The following is an 18,053-nucleotide window of genomic DNA, read 5'->3' on the forward strand; positions in this document are numbered from 1 at the left end:
GTGCAAAAGTCCCATTATTCTTCTAAGTGGTAAATTTGAACATTGTGACCTGTTTAAGTTAACCAAAGGTGTACATGACCAAGCATAGATTATGCAAATATGGAAGTCATTTGCATAACCAGAATATTTCGTACATGAATTGCATATAGGTAACGTAACATGACCTATTTACGTGCAGAACCTATTTACGTCCGGTTTGGCTCATGTCCACATGTCGCGGTGTATCATGCCAAAACCTGTTCTCATGAGCAATGACGAACATCATAAGTATGATCCTTAGCCATCTCTTTAATTTTTGCACAGCAAAACATAATGGCCATGCGTTTACCACGTGAACGCCATGTGCCGCGCATGTGGGGAAAATTTACAGATAAACATTGTTTTTTTTCCATTGCGTTAAGCAAGTGGCCGGACAGACATAGTGATTTTACTATCATTTGTCTGCAGACTACTTTGGACAGTTACTGTGCATTTTTTTCTGGTCTATGTTCTTCAAGCATAGCGCTAGAAGGGAAAAGATTCAGAAGTGGACGATAACGGGTTACCCTAGCACAATTCTTCATCATATACCTCAGTATAAATACATGCTCGCACGGCGTTAAACAGGCGGAGAAAAACTTACAGACCATGCATTTTCTTTTTAGAAGAGCTGATATTTTTGCCCATGGGTTTGAAATTTGGCTCTGTCCGCGCGGTTTTAAGATAAATACGTTTTGAATAAATCGGACGTTAATTGGTCATGTTACGTTAGGTAGTCAACGTGGTAGTCGTCGGGGTTATACATGTGTACCGCCCCTTGCGGGGTGACATACCCTTTCCTTGGCTGATACAAGACGGGGATGCGCCAGGTCTCCCGTCTGGTTGAATGGTGTAAATCACCGTATGGCTGATATGAGATGCATATACATGTAGTCAACCAGACTGACTCACAGCACAACACCCATTTTGTCAAGATTGTCTCAATGATAGTTGAATACATTTTTCACATGTAATATGCAGTACACTTTAATACAGTGTATAGTGGTTGTAGGCTTGTGCTCTAAAGTAGCATTAACCACAATTACTATGGAACAAGTTCAAGTTCTTTATTCAGAAGGATGCTTAAAATGTATATGATGAGACCATAGCCCCAAATAAACAGCACATGTACAAATATACCATGTGTAAAGTTATAACGTTACAATGTTTATATGTCTGCCTTTTCTTGTCTTGAATTAAACTTAACACCTCCACCATCTGGTCTTTTCTATGAGGGACCACTGCACACAGGTTTTTGCCATGTGTGTTAAAAGCCAAGTCTCTCTCCAATGGCCAGTCTCAATCATCTTCAGGTGCTGCAGAAAAGACTAATCATTCACTAGGTTTCTCACTGGCATGTCTCATTATGTGCTGGTTCAAGTAGTCTTTCCGTCCCGTAGCGTAGTTACAGTGATCACACTTGTAAGGTTTTGCACCCGTATGTTTCCTTAAATGACGTAACAGAAGATATCTATAAGCTGTCTTGTACCCACACTCTCCACACACGAAAGGTTTCTCACCCGTGTGTTTACCCATGTGTTGGTCTAAATTTACCTTCCAACTGGTAGAGAAATCACACTGATCACACCTGTAAGGTTTTTCACCTGTGTGTTTCCTCATATGTCGTGATAGGTGAGGCTTATGTGCTGTCCCATATCCACATATTCCACACACGAAAGGTTTCACACCAGTGTGTTTAACCAGGTGTTTGTCCAAACAGACTTTTTGTATTGCAGAATAGTCACACTGATCACATTTGTAAGGTTTTTCACCCGTGTGTTTAGCCACGTGTCGCTCCAAACAGATTTTCCAACAGGTAGAAAAGTCACACTGATCGCAGTTGTAAGGTTTTGCACTTGTATGTTTCCACATATGTTGTGATAGGTGAGTCCTATAAGCTGTCCTGTATCCACACTCTCCACACATGAAAGGTTTCTCACCAGTGTGTTTAGCCAGGTGTTTGTCCAAAGAGACTTTCCGTGCTGTAGAATAGTCGCACTGATCACACTTGAAAGGTTTTTCATCTGAATGTTTGAGCATATGTTCGTCCATATAGTCTCTCCTTGCAGTACGAAAGTTACAATGTTCACACCTGTGAGGTTTTTCACCCGTATGTTTCCTCCTGTGCCGCAATATAGAAGACTGGAAAGCTGTCCTGAACCCACACTTTTCACACACGAAAGGTTTCTCAATGGTTAAAATCTTATCATGATTGTCGTCAAACATGTGTTGTTCTAAATTGTCTTTCTGCTCTGTGGAAAAGTCACACTGACTGCACTTGTAAGGTTTCTCACCTATAGGTTTGTGTTTAACCATGTGCTGGTCTAAATGGCTTTTACTCACAGTGCAAAAATTACACTGTACACACTTGTAAGGTTTTTCACCTCTGTGTTTCCTCATATGTCGTGACAGACGAGTCTTGTAAGCTGTCCCATATCCGCACACTTCACACACATAAGGTTTCTCACCAGTGTGTTCACGAACCAGGTGTCTGTCCAAATACATTTTTCGTACTGAAGAATAGTCGCACTGATCACATTTAAAAGGTTTTTCACCTGAATGTTTAAGCATATGTTCGTCCATATAGTCTCTCCTTGCAGTACGAAAACCACAATGTTCACACCTGTGAGGTTTTTTACCTGTATGCTTCCTCATGTGTCTGGATAGAGAAGACCGAAAAGCTGTCCTGAACCTGCACTCTCCACACAAGTAAGATTTCTCAGTGCTGTGTTTACCCATGTGTTGCTTTAAGTTGCTTTTAGCACAGGTAGAAAAGTCACATTGATCACAGCTGAAATGTTTTCCACCTTTTTGTTTACTCCTGTCTTGTGCAACTTGGGTACTGCAAGCTGATTTGTTTCCAAATTCTTTCTTACCAATATGGGTAACCATGTGTTGTACTAAATTATCTTTCAGTTCTGAGGAAAAGGCACACTGATTGCACTTGTAAGGTTTCTCACCTTCATGTTTACCCATATGTCGGTCTAAATGTCTTTTACTTCCAGTACCAAAATTACACTGTTCACACCTGTAAGTTTTTTCACCTGTGTGTTTCTTCATATGTCTTGATAAGTGAGACCTAAAAGTTGTGGCATATCCACATATTCCACACATATAAGGTTTCTTACCAGTGTGGTTGGCCATGTGACTGTCGAAATAGACTTTCCGTACTGAAGAATAGTCACACTGATCACACTTGTAAGGTTTTTCACCCGTGTGTTTGGCCATGTGTCGCCGCAAACTGATTTGCCAACAGGTAGAAAAGTCACACTGATCGCAGCTGTAAGGTTTCTTATCTTCATGTTTTTTCATATGTCGTGATAGGTGAGTCCTATAACCTGTCCTGTATCCACACTCTCCACACATGTAAGGCTTTTCACCCAAGTGTTTAATCAGATGACTGTCCAAATAATCTTTCCGCACTGCAGAATAGTCACACTGATCACACTTGTAAGGTTTTTCGCTTGAATGTTTGAGCATATGTTGGTCCATATAGTCTCTCCTTGCAGTACAAAAATTACATTGTTCACACCTGTGAGGTTTTTTACCTGTATGTTTCCTCTTGTGTCGGGATAGAGAATTTTGGTAGGCTGTCCTGAATCCACACGTTTCACACAAGTAAGGTTTCTCAATGCTGTGTTTACTCATGTGTTGTTTTAAGCTGATTTTTGAACATGTAGAATAGTCACATTGATCACAGTTGTAAGGTGGATTTGACAAGGTTTTTTGGTCAAAACTAGTACAGTTTACACTGTACGTTTTCTTGCATGTGATTTGTTTTCCCTTGTCCTGCTGCTTTCCCGTTTCTGGTGTCTGGTCCTCTCTGCTATTTGTCTGTCTCCCTGACCGTTGTCCAACCCTTGGTCTAAAATAATGTCCAGATGACTTGTCCATACCTAATCAAAAATAGGAAGTATAGAAAATTGAAATGTTGACCAGGCATGACAGGAAACAATTTCCTGCTCTCAGTGACTAGTGACAAAATGAAATCTCCAAGTAGATCTATCGGTGGCAAGGCAAGATAGTATCAAATGGGCCAACCTGTACCAAAAGCTTTTGGTACAGGTTTGCCCTTAGTAAAATTGACATCTTTATGGGGATGGTGAATACACAGTACATTGTATCTGTACTCTCCTCTCCCAAATAAACGTACCGGTACGTTTGTTTTTTTCAGCCTCAAAATCCACCCAGTACGTTCTTATTTTGGACAGTACGTTTATTAATTTTTTGAAAATCAGAGTTTTGCTAACCAGGGATCCCATCAAAATCGAAAGTTTGGGTATTCCTGCCCATATTTCCCCGACATTTTTGCTCATAATTTGCTATTTTTCGGCCTAGCGGCGTTGATTTCCCTGCTGCTATGACCCGGCATTTGTGAAATCCTGGCGGTACTAACATGTCAGTCGATCTCGCTACAAAGTAAATAATGTTATCTCAGACAAAGTAAGACGCCACACTTAAGTTTTGAAATCTATTTTTCATATAAACAACATTGACAGTCTTTTTTCGTTCTAGACCATCTGAATTCTTACAGAGATCGCAAAATTTGCGCTCGAAAAAGACAAAAACATTGCCAAAAGAACAACCTTGGAACAACGTAATCAACACCATGAATGCTCAAGTTACCATTGAGTCGCATGTAAATTCTACTCACATGAAATACAGCCTTTCCTCAAAACTTTTAGAATATGAAAATAGCACCACATGATAACAGTGTCTTAGCATTAAAAACCGAATAATACTTTTAAAATCTACAAAAACATTTAAATCCTACGGTTCCTACCACAAACATGAAAATTCAGCCCTTGGAAAATCGCCACAGTGCAGTAACGCACGCCACTAGAAGTTTCCCACGGACGGAAGAACTCACTTCTACCAAGGGGAAACAGCTCTTTTTGATCTTCCAATAAAACTCTTTAATTTGTCTTTGTCAGAAATGTGTGGTATTTCAACAAAGTGAATTCCCACTTAATAGTTGATAAACAACACTAAGTTGCAATTTTTTTCCAGTAATTATCACCTACGATGTTTTGACAAAAATCACTCCCCTACAAACAAATTGGCTGAGTATTCTCAGAACTTCATGTAGCTCTCTGTTAGCCCCGCCCCTTACTGTCTGTGTTCCTGTGTTCGGTGCCGCTCCGTCTGACTCGCGCTTTGATGTGTAACATGAGAACCCTGTGGTTTGTGGCAATGTTTTAGATGTAACCAAGGAACTTTTAATCAGAAAGAGAGAGCACAAAATAGAGCAAGCCTGAGATTTCTCACATCTAAACAATGAATTTGTTGACAACTAAGTTTCTCAAAATGAAAGATTTTTTCTGCATACATCAAGGGTAATTTTTGGATTTGAAATTATTTGGATTGCAACAACACAATAAAGGAGAATATATGATAATGTTCTTTATGATAATGTGATTTTGTGGAAAGCATATACTTCTAGTAATGTTTGCAAAATTAATCCATATTTCTATATGCAATGTATACATGAGAAATGGAAAGTTGAGCAAGAAAAAGTACTAGTAACAACTAACATCATACATGTCATAGTTCAACCTTTTCTACATGGCTTTTACAAATACGTAATACTTTCTAAAATAGTATTTTCATCGGATATTCAGGATATAGTAATTTTCTGTTCAAGTTCTAAATGTTGATACATTTGTACAAGGTGTTGCCCATGCAAGTGAACTGAGAAGTTTGGCAACTACTTCTGTTTTAATGATATGCCAGTTTATACAACAATTTTCCTTGATCACTTGGTTCAAGTTCCAAGTAGAAAATACATGTATCATGTACATTTTCACTTGTTGAATTTGAAGCACCGTTGGTCCCCGCGGGGAACCTATGCCCAATTTTTCCAAAAGTGGAGAAAATGATTATAATTTGAACAAGATATCTACAGTTATTCGGTTCATTATTTACATACTTATATAGAATATGTAAATAAAAAGAACCTACCTGCTTATCATCTTCTTTCCCTAAGACAGAAGGAGCATGGACACAGTTAACGTGTCAATTTGGTAATTTTCCGGGGGGTACGTTTATTCCGGGGGGTATGTTTATTAGATTTTGAAAATTTGTCCAGGGGGTATGTTTATTCCGGGGGGTATGTTTATTTGGGAGATGAGAGTAGCAAAGTCTGCACCATTTCCTCTATGTTTCTATTTCATGAGTATATGTGCATATAACGTTATCATTTAACTTTGGGCTAGTATCAGTTCACTATGTACCCCTTGCCCTAAAGCTATTTACCCAAGGACATTGATATAGGATGTAATATAATGTCCTTGATTTGCATAAGGCCAGGCTATAAATATTTTGACAGAATGTCAATAAGAATATTTTGGTCACCATTGTTAGGAACAACCAATTAGGAGCAATTGAATACAACCAATCAGAATGTACCTTACAGTCTTTGACAATCGTGTGGATTATAAACACCTCATGACCCTGGCCTGCCAACACTAAACCATGATTGTTCCTGCGTTTTAACAGTTGTCAGACTTCCCAATTGAAGTTTATAAACCAGTCCTTGCAGTAACAAGAGGTCTTACCTTTTGGTCGGTGGTAACGTTAGTCCCTAATCGATCCGACTTTTGACGTTTTTGCAAGCCCCGTTCACATCAGTAACATGAACCAGCTAACAAAATGGTGGGCTGCCGAAAAATGGGGGTTAAAGTTCGCAAAACTTGATAAACCTGATGATCCGGTTCTTGTGCAGGCTGGGGAGCAGGCCCTGGCTCAGTCGCTAATGACTTCATTGTATTTAAGATATACACAGCAAACATACAGACTCGTCGAGGAAAAAAACAACACACGTCGAGAACGAGAACAAGTCGGCATCGGTAACGGATGTAAATCAGTGTTGTGGAAGAGACGTCCAAATTTAAATGTTCCCGCCAGATTGTCAGGTTCTGTGCGCAAAGCATGCCGGTCCCAGTCCTTGCCAGCCGTGTCCGGGAGTGCTCGCTGTCGTCTGCAACCCTCGGGGTTTGGGTCTAATTTTCTCGTCTTCAGTTCATCGTTCAAAAACCGCAACATGTTCCGCAGGAAACTAGCAGCTCTAGAATACCAACAACCCAACAGTTTTAACATCGCAGGTGGGCATTGCGCGTGTTATGTAGCGCTTTGCTTGCGTGGTACTTGGGTGAAAATTATATTCTGTCCAGAGGCTCTTAACGCCCCCCTCCCCCTTATGGGTCTTGTTAGTTGCCAACTTCCAGCGCGGAAGAGCACCGCAGACTGTGCATACGTAACAGAAAGAGTTGCCACGTAAATACGTTTCTCATGGAGCATCACGCTGAACATATGTAAATTTATGCACAGAGGCTTGCTGCACAGAGCAAAAATAATTCTGTTATTTATACTAGGCAGACTAAACACTAGTCTAAGACTAGGAAGATGTGATGTGTGTGGTGCAGACTGGACAAGAGATTTAAATTAGTGTAATGCAAATTATGTCAGGGGAAACATCTGGCGTAGTGTTATCATCCTTGTGTCATTCGCAGATGCGTATTCAAAGCCTTTTCAGCTCCGCACCTGAAGATAACTTCTTGTGGTCTATTTTCTCCATCAGTTTTGTCATTTGAACAAGGGACACATTCATAATTTGGACAGTGTGCAAACATCATTTGTACATTGAGAGTAAAGTACTAACCACAAATGTTAACTTCTAAGATTTTCCGACGAAGCAAGATGAAATACCACGCCACAGAAGCTCATAATGATGTTGTCAGACTTAAAGCATTACTCTTGTGGACAGGTCTTAAATTGGGCATGCAAGTTATGTTCATTATTCCTTCTAGTAACTGCTTTATCCCAACACTTAACAGAGGAAGCACAATTCCGGAATATGATAGTTTGGCTTGAGGACCAGAAAGTGCGACACTACAAAATAGAAGACAGAGCAAATCTACGCAACATTCAGAGTGCAGACTGGCCAATAGCATTTAAACAGGTATGTGAAAGTCTCCTGCCATGTTCCCAACAGCTCTGTGTGTACTGTTACATGTGTAGCTTGATGGGGCTTGGTTTAAATGGGGCTTGGTATTTCCCAGTCAAAGACATGTCTGTACAGAAGCAAGCTTCTAGGTTCCATGTGAGCAACAAGGGCCAAGCATTCAAATACATGAAACAGGTAGAAAGAAATAGTCTAGTTTTAAATACAGGGTACTAGTGGTAACACAAACTGAATCAGTAAACTTCCTTGTATGAAAATCACAGGTGATTGAATTCATCATTACACAGTGTTACACATTATACCAATTGATATAATCATGTAGTTGTGGTCAATGGAACTTGGAAGTGGCATGTCAGAGCTCCAAGCACAAAAACCTTCTCACTGTGACAGTGTTAATCAATTTCAGGATAACAACATTTAATGTAAGTCCTTCTTGTTTCACTCCACATAGTATTTAGAAGAGCTAGCGTGCCCTGTGAACCATGGAGATAAAAGTGCTGTGATGGACTGGCTGCTGGGTTATGCTGTGAGGCTAGAGTATGGTGACAATGGTAGGATTGGAACTTCTCCCTTCTATAGCTTGATAAAGTGATTCTGCTACCATTTCTTTGTACGATTGCACAACTAGATGTAAAAAAGCTAACTACTGTAATCTGCATGAAAACTCACAAACTTCTCAAAGAAAGTTTCTGTAACCGTTCCTTGTCAAGACCAGAAGACCAGACACAAAAGTATGATGGCTTAGCTTATATGACAGCCTTGACTGCATTTTTGCAAAATTGATAAATTGAAATAAGAATTGCCTTACTTACCAGTATGATGATTCTTCCAGTGGAAAAGTACAGACAGGTGAAGGGGGCCAGCGTTCAACAGAGTCCTGTGCCGGCACCGAGCTCTGATGTCCTGGGCAGCATAGACCGTAGGTGTTCTTGTCACTTTTGCAAACCTAACTGTAATGCTGTCTCTCCAATGTCCTCATAGAAGTTGCTTTAAGGTGATTGAGGCATTATTTTTAGCTTGGAGTCTACCACTTGCTTAAGGGGGATTTGTTATACAATACAGGCACTACCAATTGATAAGTTTTCATGAAGAACATGTCAAAAGTAATGTAATTAATGAAAAGTCTGAAAAATTTATGAAAAGTCTGAAAAAAGTCATGAAGATTTGTGATTGATTCTAAAACCTGCTGGAAAACAGAAGATGTCCACTCCCCTCTCTGGGAATAGAATGTCTGAACAGTTCTAAAAGAAAGAACAAACAGCCATTGAGTGAGACCATTCACAGGTATGGTGTTCTCCACACAATTGTCAACACCAGTGCTGAGAGGAAGTGTTGTACCACAGCAGATCACTTTACCCCTTTTCCGGTCCTCTGGCTGAGGAAAGTACAAAGACAAAGTTGGCAAACTCTCTCCACAGTGCATCAGTGTTTCTGATGTGGGCAGATAGACTCCACTGAACAGTGCCATAATAGCACAACAAGTAGACATTGTCAGCAAATCCACGTCCGTAAGGTGCTTATGGAGCTACTGACGTGGATTCCCTTGTTGGCACACAAACACTTTCCTTTAAGATCTTGTCTCCGGTGAGAAAGTCAGAACTTCTGTTATTTGATGACCAGAGTGAAAGAAGCCTTGTCTTGATTGCCTTAACAAGTAGACAAAGACTTCATTCTTGAAGAAAAGGTGATGAAAGCCATGTTTCATTCACTTGCCACGTTCGAGGTCAACAAATTTTGTTTGCACAATCAGTTGTTGAAAGTGGCACAGTATACAGTTTATTAGACTAAAAGGTGTGACACCGTCACAGTGAATAGAAGTTCACAAGCAAGTTTTTTGTGAAAAGTGAAGGGTCTTAAAGAAGCACAAAGACAGGCCAAGATAGTGTGACGTCTATTTGAGTTAGTTAGTGAGAATCGTCTGTAGTCATGACTCTTGACAAAATTGTCCTCATTGTCCTGAGCTCTTTGTATTACCGCTTCCTCCCTGAAACTTGTATAGTAACACTAAATAACAGGATGTGGGAAAGATGTTTGACTGATAAAAGCCTACAAACGTTATGCAAACAATTTGGCATGCCTGTATGTTAAGTTTTCTTTTTGTACGGTTTTTGTACAATTATTTCTTACAGATTTGTAACATTGCCTATGTCCTACAGTGCATAATAAACTACATGTACATGTATATAGAGCTTGAAAGAGTGGAATACTTTGCCATAGCCAATATTCCATACCATCAATCCAAAATGTTAACATTTACAAGTGTTGCATCTCTTTAAAAATCATGGGACTTGCTCTGATTTTTCTCAAATTTTAAGCACTTTTCTGTTTAGCCAAAGACCTTAAGAAATTTTACAGATTCTCTCAAATACATGTCAGCTTTCCTCTAAAACAGACTTTTGTGTCCGTAAAGATATATTAAGGAAAATGAGACAAACAAAATGAGTGTACTTATTTTTTGCAGCCAACAGTGCTGACTTCAGAGCAGGCGTGGCTTCACTAGCCCAACTATTACAGATCCCACAACATGACGACCAGCTCATGTTACTTAAGGTAAGGTTCCCTGTCTCTTGTCAACTGTTCAGACAGGAATTTGACACCGCATTCACTAACGTCAAGTGTCCAGATTTTGAATATCCACCTCCACTATTATAGGTTCTTAGACAAGTCTGCACTAGAAGTTACATTATCTACGGGAAATTCCTTTACAATCCAGCTCTATGATATGGAACATTATTGTCCAAGATCATTTTGTCTGTTATTGTTCCAGTAGTTCCCTTTATTTACTGTTTGTACACATTTAACATAAATCCATTGAATTAAAGGCCTTTTAATTCCTTGAGAAATGTATATGTTCTTTAGTATGCATTAAGATGATTTACTAAGAGTCTGTGTTTCTTCCCACAGGCCATACGGAAGCTTATCCTGGAAAAACTGTCCAAAGAAGCAATTGCTGAATCACAGAACAAGAAGACAGAGGTATGCTTTTCTTTCAGTTGTACCTTAACGTTGTATCCTACTATAGTTAACGGAAAATTTCAGTTTAGTAGGTGGAAAAGTTCTTTGTGATAGTAATCAAGTAAAAATGGAGGAGTATGCCCCAGTACAGCAAGACGAAACCACAAAGTTGAGGCATCCTGTTGATACAATCTGTATCCACCTTAGGCAGGTACAGTACATTTAAAAACAACTCAGTAGGGGATTCACCTATCCCCTGGATGAAAGTCATCAGTTAGGCACCTTCTTTAGTCACAATAATGTTATACTTTCTAAAGCAATTTTGCAGAAGAACATAAAGGAATGTACCACTGTTAGGAAAGACTTGGATCACATAATGACTTGCAAGTTGAAACTGGTTGCCAATGGCCCCTAATGACAAAGGTCAAGTACTTCCTTCCTTCCTTCCTTTCCTCTTTAAAGACATGTTTTGGAATGTTGGTAAAAAGATATGTTTAGCAGGGCTCCCTTTCACAAGTTACCTGACCAAAGGCACATTCTATGTTTTTTCCATAAAAAAGTCCTGTTTCAGTAGTATTCACCAAAATCATAACCCTGGAAACTTTAAGTAGATCCTCTTTGTGTCAGTACATGTAAACCTGGTTCAAGGTGAACACTCAAGTTCATTACAGAATTGTAAAGTGTGTGGTCCTCTTACTAGTAACCCTGCTGCTGGACCAGAGGGAGGAGAATTTGAATCCTGACTAGTCTTTCGTTCAACTTTCTTCTTTTTAATGCTACTGGGAAAGGGTTGCAGTTCTTGTTAGCTTTTATTCTATTTTTTTTAAGTGTTCATCAAAACGAGTACAAGATAGTTATATTCTCTGATGACAGATGTATTATTGCAGCTGTATATTATATACTATACAACCAGTGGAAGGATGATGTTAGTAAAAACTAGGAGGTAGTTCCAATCTACTGTGATACTACAAGTTTGTACCATTGTGTATTCCAGGGGGTTCCGATCCTTCTACAGGACATGGATGCTGGCTTTGACACAGGAGGTAAGCAGGTGTATTTGCTTTGCTTTGCTTTCTCACGTGAATGTTTTCACTTATTGTTCTACCAGATATAAGAGCACAGCCGACCTTATGGGTCTTCTGCAGAGTAGTCAGTTGTTGTGGTAAACCATTGTGTCAAGCTGTCCTCATTGCGTTCACAATTTGCATGTAACTGAACTGAAAGTTTATATAGTCCTCGCTAGAGAGTAGTCCTTGCATCCCTTCATAGCTTAATGTTTTTGTAAGATGATTTAACTAGTAGACTGTAGCCAATGTCTCTTTTTATCAACACAGCTTCAGTAAAGGCTATGATGACCACAAAGCATCACCATGATCATCTTATGTGTTCTAATTTGGGGCACATTTCTTTAGATCCTGCTGTGAACGAGGCAGCAAAGATCTTGCGGCTGCTGCACATCCACGAGCTGAGGGACCTGCAGACTAAAATCAACGAGGCCATTGTGTCTGTTCAGGCCATCACTGCAAACCCCAAGACAGACCAAGCCCTGGGGAAGGTGGGCAGGTGATGCAGCTGGACAGGTGTCGCCGTGCACACCTGCATCACAACCCAGCAGCTGTCTTACCAAGAGAACAATGGCACTGCCAAACTTGTAAAGCAACCGCAACAGTCACAGCAGCTTTGATTAAACTGGACACCAGCAGCCAAAGGTTTCATGAGTTCAAAGCCAATCAGACTGTTCCTTTAAGCCCCTTCGACATATAACTTATGATTTTGGGGTCATATAAGCATTTATTGGAACTAGAAAGGTGACTTTGAAAGTTGCAAAGTACATCTAGCCTTAAATCAATAAATGAGAAATGAAAAGTGTTCAACAACTAGGAATGTCCCAAGTCCATAGACCTGTTGTACAATGCATGTGACAGAGGCTTTAGTCTCATACTTCAATCTTATGGTAACATGGCCACCTACATGTACTACTTCACATGGAATAGCTTCCACCTGCTTCAGAGATTCAGCCTGAGGTTCAATCAAGATTTGAAGAAAGACATCTGCAGTTAAGACCAAAATTATGTTACCTTAATACCTAGGCTGATAGTAAAGACTAAGTCTAAACTTGCTACACCATGAAGAAGGGGATGATATTATAGACAGCCTTGGCTTATCATAGTGGATATCTGTCTAAAATGTAGCAGCAATAAAGACAAGATGACAACAGACACAGGGTGATGATTTTTTTTATCTAAAAAAAAACTTCAGACAAGTCGAAACAGCACCATACATCAGTTCAAGTGATAACTTACATTCTTCAAGTGCTCAATACACATACTGTGCACTTCTATCCCTAAAGCGCGATCTCATGTGCCCATGAATAAGTACAAAATCTACAAGGTTTAAAAAAACTAAAACATCGAGAGAAAAAAATCATACCTTCAAATACAAAAAAAAAATTTTATGATTAAAACAAATGTAGTGGACAAAGTACAAGTACTACACTAATTTTACAGAGTAGGCAAAGAAAAAAACACTGATACATTTAACACAGCAAGATATTACATTCTACTATACATATTGTGAAAAATCTGGTGCCTACATTTTAAAATGTCCACTATAAGATTAAACAAAGGCTAGATAACATCTTATTTGGCATGCAGTGTAATGACAGTAATACTGATTGGTGCAGGCCTACATTCACACCTTACACTTTACCTGAATGACATCATCGCTGCACTGTACCTGTTTTGGCAGCAAATTGTGTTAATTTTGTGAGGAATGTCCAAGGCCATTGAAATTCAATTGGTTGCTAAACAGATATGTTGTTGATGAGGGAAAATAATTGGTAATCCCACAATGAACTTGTTTTACTTAGCTAATTGGGCAGAGGTTATCAAACCTGGTTTATAGTCCTCACAGGCAGCTACAGTGTAAGGATGGGGCTTCTTAAGCATCAAGAGGTGAATACTAGATCCCTGGCATATTTTGGCATATGGATTTTTAGTTGGTAAAAGTCCACAGAATCTGCTGCACAAGTAATCAGATTTGGCTGACCAACAAGACAATATTATCGCCCTTTTATGAAAGACGTTCAAATTGATATGGATATTTTCAAAAACCCTTTCCACGTCTGCCAAAAAAAGTTGCTTTGGTGAATTTCCACTTCTTTTGTAATTGTGGAGATAAAAATCTTGTGTTAAAAGTTAAAAACTGGAGAGGCTTTTTCCACACTCTCTATTCCACACACGCTGCCTCGTTGGAGTACTGGTTGGAGGGGCAGACACAGGACCGCTGGTTGCCGGGTCTGGGCAGGCAGAGGTGGGAGCAGTCCCCGTTACGCACGCTGCAGGCATTGGCACCTGTAGGGGGGAGAGGGTGGTCAAAGTTTGACTTCATTGATGGAAAACCAGGACTTGCATTGTGAATTACCTGATGAGTGAAGGAAGTGTGTGTACATACAGTACAACCAAATGACCAATGGCAAGATTACCCCCCTAGCTAATCTCTGCTATAAACAATGCAACTTTGGTGAATTCATGCACTATTAGCAAGAAAAAGGTCCTAGTCAAAAATTTGAAAAAGTTCCTTGAAATAGTACTCTTGAGAAGGTAAAATGCACAAAGTAAAAGAAAAGCAACACCTCTGAATTTGATTACAGACATACAAGAGCATACCTCAATGTCTGAATAAATTAGTCTGTAAAAGAATCATGTTTCTACTTCTGTCAGCTGATGTAGCCTTCTGATATCATATGATATCAGGGTTAGGCAGTACAGCTTTAAAGTGTTAAAGAATGTTAAAGAACAGCCAGCCACATGTTTTGAATTATTCATACATGATAGAAAACTGAACATACCCCTGCGGCAGGTGTTGGTGATGGTGGTGATGCCGTAGGGATTTCCGCTGGAGCCCAGGGGGAGGGGCAGGGGGCCCTGTTCTGTCTGGGACTGGGGGTTGACGGCAAGGACTGCATCCCTGCAGAAACATTCAGCCATGTCAATATCAATGGCAGCCATGCAGCATCATTATTGGTTCATTATTGCTGACATTGTTTTGGACACACCTACTTACCATTTTCTAGAAAACCAAGGATCATCACTCATTATGATAAACAATGGTCAGGCCTTGTTACTCTAAACTGAAAATAAGCTTGAGAGTCATATTACGTCTCTAATAATTCATAGCAGCCTTTCTCACCGTTGCCAGTCAGTGTAGAAGAGCCGGCCCTGGTAGGATGTCATGCTGAAGGGGTACTGCGTCGGGGTGTACACCGTGCGCCGGTTGGCAGCTGTGCCCAGGGTAGCACACTCCACCTTCTTAGTGCCTGGACATAGCAAACATAAACCAATGAGAATGTACAACAATTTCAGTAGACCTTCCTGATGTCTTCCAATGAAAAGAAGTAAGCTTGCAGTGGATTGATGTTTAAAAATAAAATATTTTTCCAACTCTTAATTAGTGCAAGTTAGATTATTGCAAATCCAATTGCAAACTATACTTGATATGATCTCCATGAAACATCATGTATCAAACCTTTTGTTAAGTGGGTGCCTACGTGTACCTGGAAGTCCAAGACAGGCTATACCAACAAAAGCAATTTGTGCTCAGGTGTTTCAATCAAAACATTTATATACCTTCTTGTGTGACATAATATGAAAAGATAGTCAAGTCAAGTCAAGTCAAGTCAAGTCAAAGCCTTTATTTTACTTCGAATAGCCATCAGTTGTTGCAACTAACTATGAAGGGGAGACACAAACTCTTGAACAAAAGCCATCAAGTCCTTACCTGCATCTGCCCAGCAGAGTTGGTTGGCTGGGTAGTCGATGGTGATGCCATTAGGCAGGGCAATTTCACTGTCCACAAAGGTGCGTCGGTTGGTGGCGTCCATGTTGGCTGTTGCGATCTTCGGTTTGTCACGGTTCCAGTCAGTCCAATACATGGTGCTGTGGGCATGGCATGTGTCAGAGGAGTGAATGAGGCTCAGAAGATACCACATTGGATCAGTCAAAATTGGGGTCAGACCTCATCTAGAGGCCAACTACAAGGGTGTCAATTGCCTTACATTCAAGAGATAGTTGTCAACTCATGCTTTATGCTTTATGCTTTAGAACACCGACCAATATACCAGAATACAGACCCCTACCCTTGTGATCCTGGGGCAGGATTGCTAACCCCTGTACCAACCCGACATGAATGAAACCCAAAGTCATCTGTACTTACCCACTGAAGGGCTCGACCACGATGGACCTGGGGTTGACCAGGTCATCCTTAAACAGCACCCTACGGTTTGTACCGTCCAGCTTGGACACCTCAATGACGTCAGTTCCCGAGTCTGTCCAGTACAGGTTCTTACTGATCCAGTCCACGGCTACACCCTCTGGGCTGCTCAGGCCTGGGGGAGGAGTGGGTCATCAAGGGTTAAGAAAAAACATGGCCAAATGGTGAGCATTATACTGACGAAATCAACATCTAGTGAGAAAATATTCATACAATTCATTCAAACTGTCATTACTTTATCTACTTCTAAAGAAGGGCGGAGATTCTAGAAACCAAATAGTGACCTTGGCTGATGATGACCTCTGGCTGGCTGCCGTCCATCTTGGCACGGCTGATGGTACTGCCGGTGACGTCGGTGAAGTACATGTACCCGTCCACGCAGTCGTAGTCGATCCCCACCGCTGTCATGCCTGCCTTCACCAGAACCTTCTTCCCGCGGGCTGCAGACTGGGCACCGATGATCTGGCCGCGGTAACCCTGGGCAGGGACCGGGATGCGGCTGATGGACATGCCCTGGGCAAACAGGAGAGAGGCCTGGGGCGCCTGGCCAACAGCTGGGAGGGGAGGAAGAAAGGACAAACCTTATTCTCTAGTGGCACAAGATATACAGCTTGACAAATGTATGGCAAATCTTTTGCTTTAGTAGGACATTCAGACAGGGAGTTTTGCATTGACATGACTTTGACATAATTTTGTGTCTGTCATGCTGGTGGGTTTAAGATCCAAGAAAAGTTTTAAGGTGAGTTCACCATTGATAGTCATTTGTCTTAAGATGCCTACTTTAAGCCTTTGCATATACAGGCTGCACTAGGATATTAATGTCTGTGCATTTTGAGTGACCGGTCATCATCTAAGGTCTAACATTACAGCAGGATATTGCAATACAACATATCAACATTTGTAAGTTTGTATACTAACATTCAAAAACCCTATAGAAGAGATACAAAATCTTTTTTTTAGAGACAGACAAGCTAAAAGATCCAACTCACGAGAGCAGGTCCTGCCATCTCCCACAAATCCAGGCCCACACTCGCACCGGTACGACCCGAAAGTGTTGAGGCAGCGAGCGTTGTGGTCACAAGCAGGGTCAAGTAGGTCACACTCATCCATGTCTGCAAAAAAAATCAATATCATACAGTATTAGGTTTTGCCTTTTTTAAAGAAATTCTCTACCAAGTCCAATTAGCATTTTAAATCAAGAGAAAGGAACAAAACACCAGCATAAGCCTTGATCCATGGCATGGTCTAATCTGATATGGTGGTATATACTCACTACTTTTTTGCACAGGAACCAGGGAAAGAACTTTCCCCTCCCATTCGAAACAGTATACTTCCTCTTCAATATATCTTTAAGTTCATTTCACTCAAAAATAAAAAGTTTTAAATGTATTTGTCTTCAAAATTTACCAAATATTGCAGATATACAAAATGTACCATTGAGATTGTTTCCAAATTTGCCAGAGAGTTTCCAAATTTACCCTCACTTTGCAGACAATGTTAACAGACCACTGGACGGACACAGCATTAAACCCATACCTGTACAGACTCTCCCATCACCACTGTACCCTGGTAGACATTCACAGCGGAAGTCGTTGGGGCCCAGGGGGATGCACTTGGCCTGCCCCTCGGGTGCACAGTTGGAACGGTCACATGGGTTGCCTGAGGGTTGAGGGCCTGGCGGCTGGATGGCTATGGGGGTAGAGGCTCTAGTTATACATGATCTTATCACGGCTCAAATTATATACAGCTCTCTGATAAACTGATGCTATTTGATGGCTGGGGAGTCAAGGTATGGAGGAATTACTTGTGCTAGTTGTAACACATCACAATGCACAGATGTAAATTT

At 40.6% G+C, this 18,053-nt stretch overlaps 3 protein-coding genes across 18 annotated transcripts in view; 1 reads left to right on the forward strand and 2 right to left on the reverse strand.

Annotated features, from left to right (window-relative positions):
* Positions 1–1,071: 1,071 nt before the first annotated feature.
* On the reverse strand, positions 1,072–6,736 carry LOC136433122 (zinc finger protein 91-like). Its single transcript, XM_066424968.1, has 2 exons — positions 6,576–6,736; positions 1,072–3,914 (listed from the first exon to the last, which is right to left on the reverse strand). The coding sequence occupies exon 2, from the start codon at positions 3,910–3,912 to the stop codon at positions 1,351–1,353; it is 2,562 nt and encodes an 853-aa protein (XP_066281065.1). The 5' UTR covers positions 3,913–3,914; positions 6,576–6,736; the 3' UTR covers positions 1,072–1,350.
* A 197-nt stretch (positions 6,737–6,933) lies between these two features.
* On the forward strand, positions 6,934–13,155 carry LOC136433127 (RNA transcription, translation and transport factor protein-like). The gene is made up of 8 exons (XM_066424975.1): positions 6,934–7,121; positions 7,854–7,978; positions 8,433–8,532; positions 8,814–8,900; positions 10,443–10,531; positions 10,886–10,957; positions 11,931–11,979; positions 12,349–13,155. The coding sequence occupies exons 1-8, from the start codon at positions 7,061–7,063 to the stop codon at positions 12,501–12,503; spliced, it is 738 nt and encodes a 245-aa protein (XP_066281072.1). The 5' UTR covers positions 6,934–7,060; the 3' UTR covers positions 12,504–13,155.
* A 2-nt stretch (positions 13,156–13,157) lies between these two features.
* The window catches only part of LOC136433121 (neurogenic locus notch homolog protein 2-like), a 56,621-nt gene continuing 51,725 nt past the window's right edge, over positions 13,158–18,053 (reverse strand). For all 16 annotated transcript variants that reach the window (XM_066424953.1, XM_066424952.1, XM_066424954.1 and 13 more), the window contains 8 exons: positions 17,744–17,896; positions 17,197–17,319; positions 16,492–16,761; positions 16,151–16,322; positions 15,716–15,873; positions 15,128–15,254; positions 14,787–14,905; positions 13,158–14,289 (listed from right to left, as the gene is read on the reverse strand). In XM_066424953.1, the coding sequence (XP_066281050.1) occupies positions 14,165–14,289; positions 14,787–14,905; positions 15,128–15,254; positions 15,716–15,873; positions 16,151–16,322; positions 16,492–16,761; positions 17,197–17,319; positions 17,744–17,896 (1,247 nt within the window). In that variant the 3' untranslated portion in view covers positions 13,158–14,164. The remainder of the gene's footprint in view (positions 14,290–14,786; positions 14,906–15,127; positions 15,255–15,715; positions 15,874–16,150; positions 16,323–16,491; positions 16,762–17,196; positions 17,320–17,743; positions 17,897–18,053) is intronic.

The sequence above is a fragment of the Branchiostoma lanceolatum genome, chromosome 4 (assembly GCF_035083965.1).
Source record: "Branchiostoma lanceolatum isolate klBraLanc5 chromosome 4, klBraLanc5.hap2, whole genome shotgun sequence".
Classification (NCBI taxonomy): Eukaryota; Metazoa; Chordata; class Leptocardii; order Amphioxiformes; family Branchiostomatidae; genus Branchiostoma; species Branchiostoma lanceolatum.

Bases quoted from the DNA above. Each gene is read 5' to 3' on its own strand.
- LOC136433127 (XM_066424975.1), top strand. From the start codon at position 7,061: ATGTTCCGCAGGAAACTAGCAGCTCTAGAATACCAACAACCCAACAGT. The intron at 10,532-10,885 runs GTAAGGTTCCCT...TTCTTCCCACAG, and splicing joins ACCAGCTCATGTTACTTAAG to GCCATACGGAAGCTTATCCT. The intron at 10,958-11,930 runs GTATGCTTTTCT...TGTGTATTCCAG, and splicing joins CACAGAACAAGAAGACAGAG to GGGGTTCCGATCCTTCTACA.
- LOC136433122 (XM_066424968.1), bottom strand. From the start codon at position 3,912: ATGGACAAGTCATCTGGACATTATTTTAGACCAAGGGTTGGACAACGG.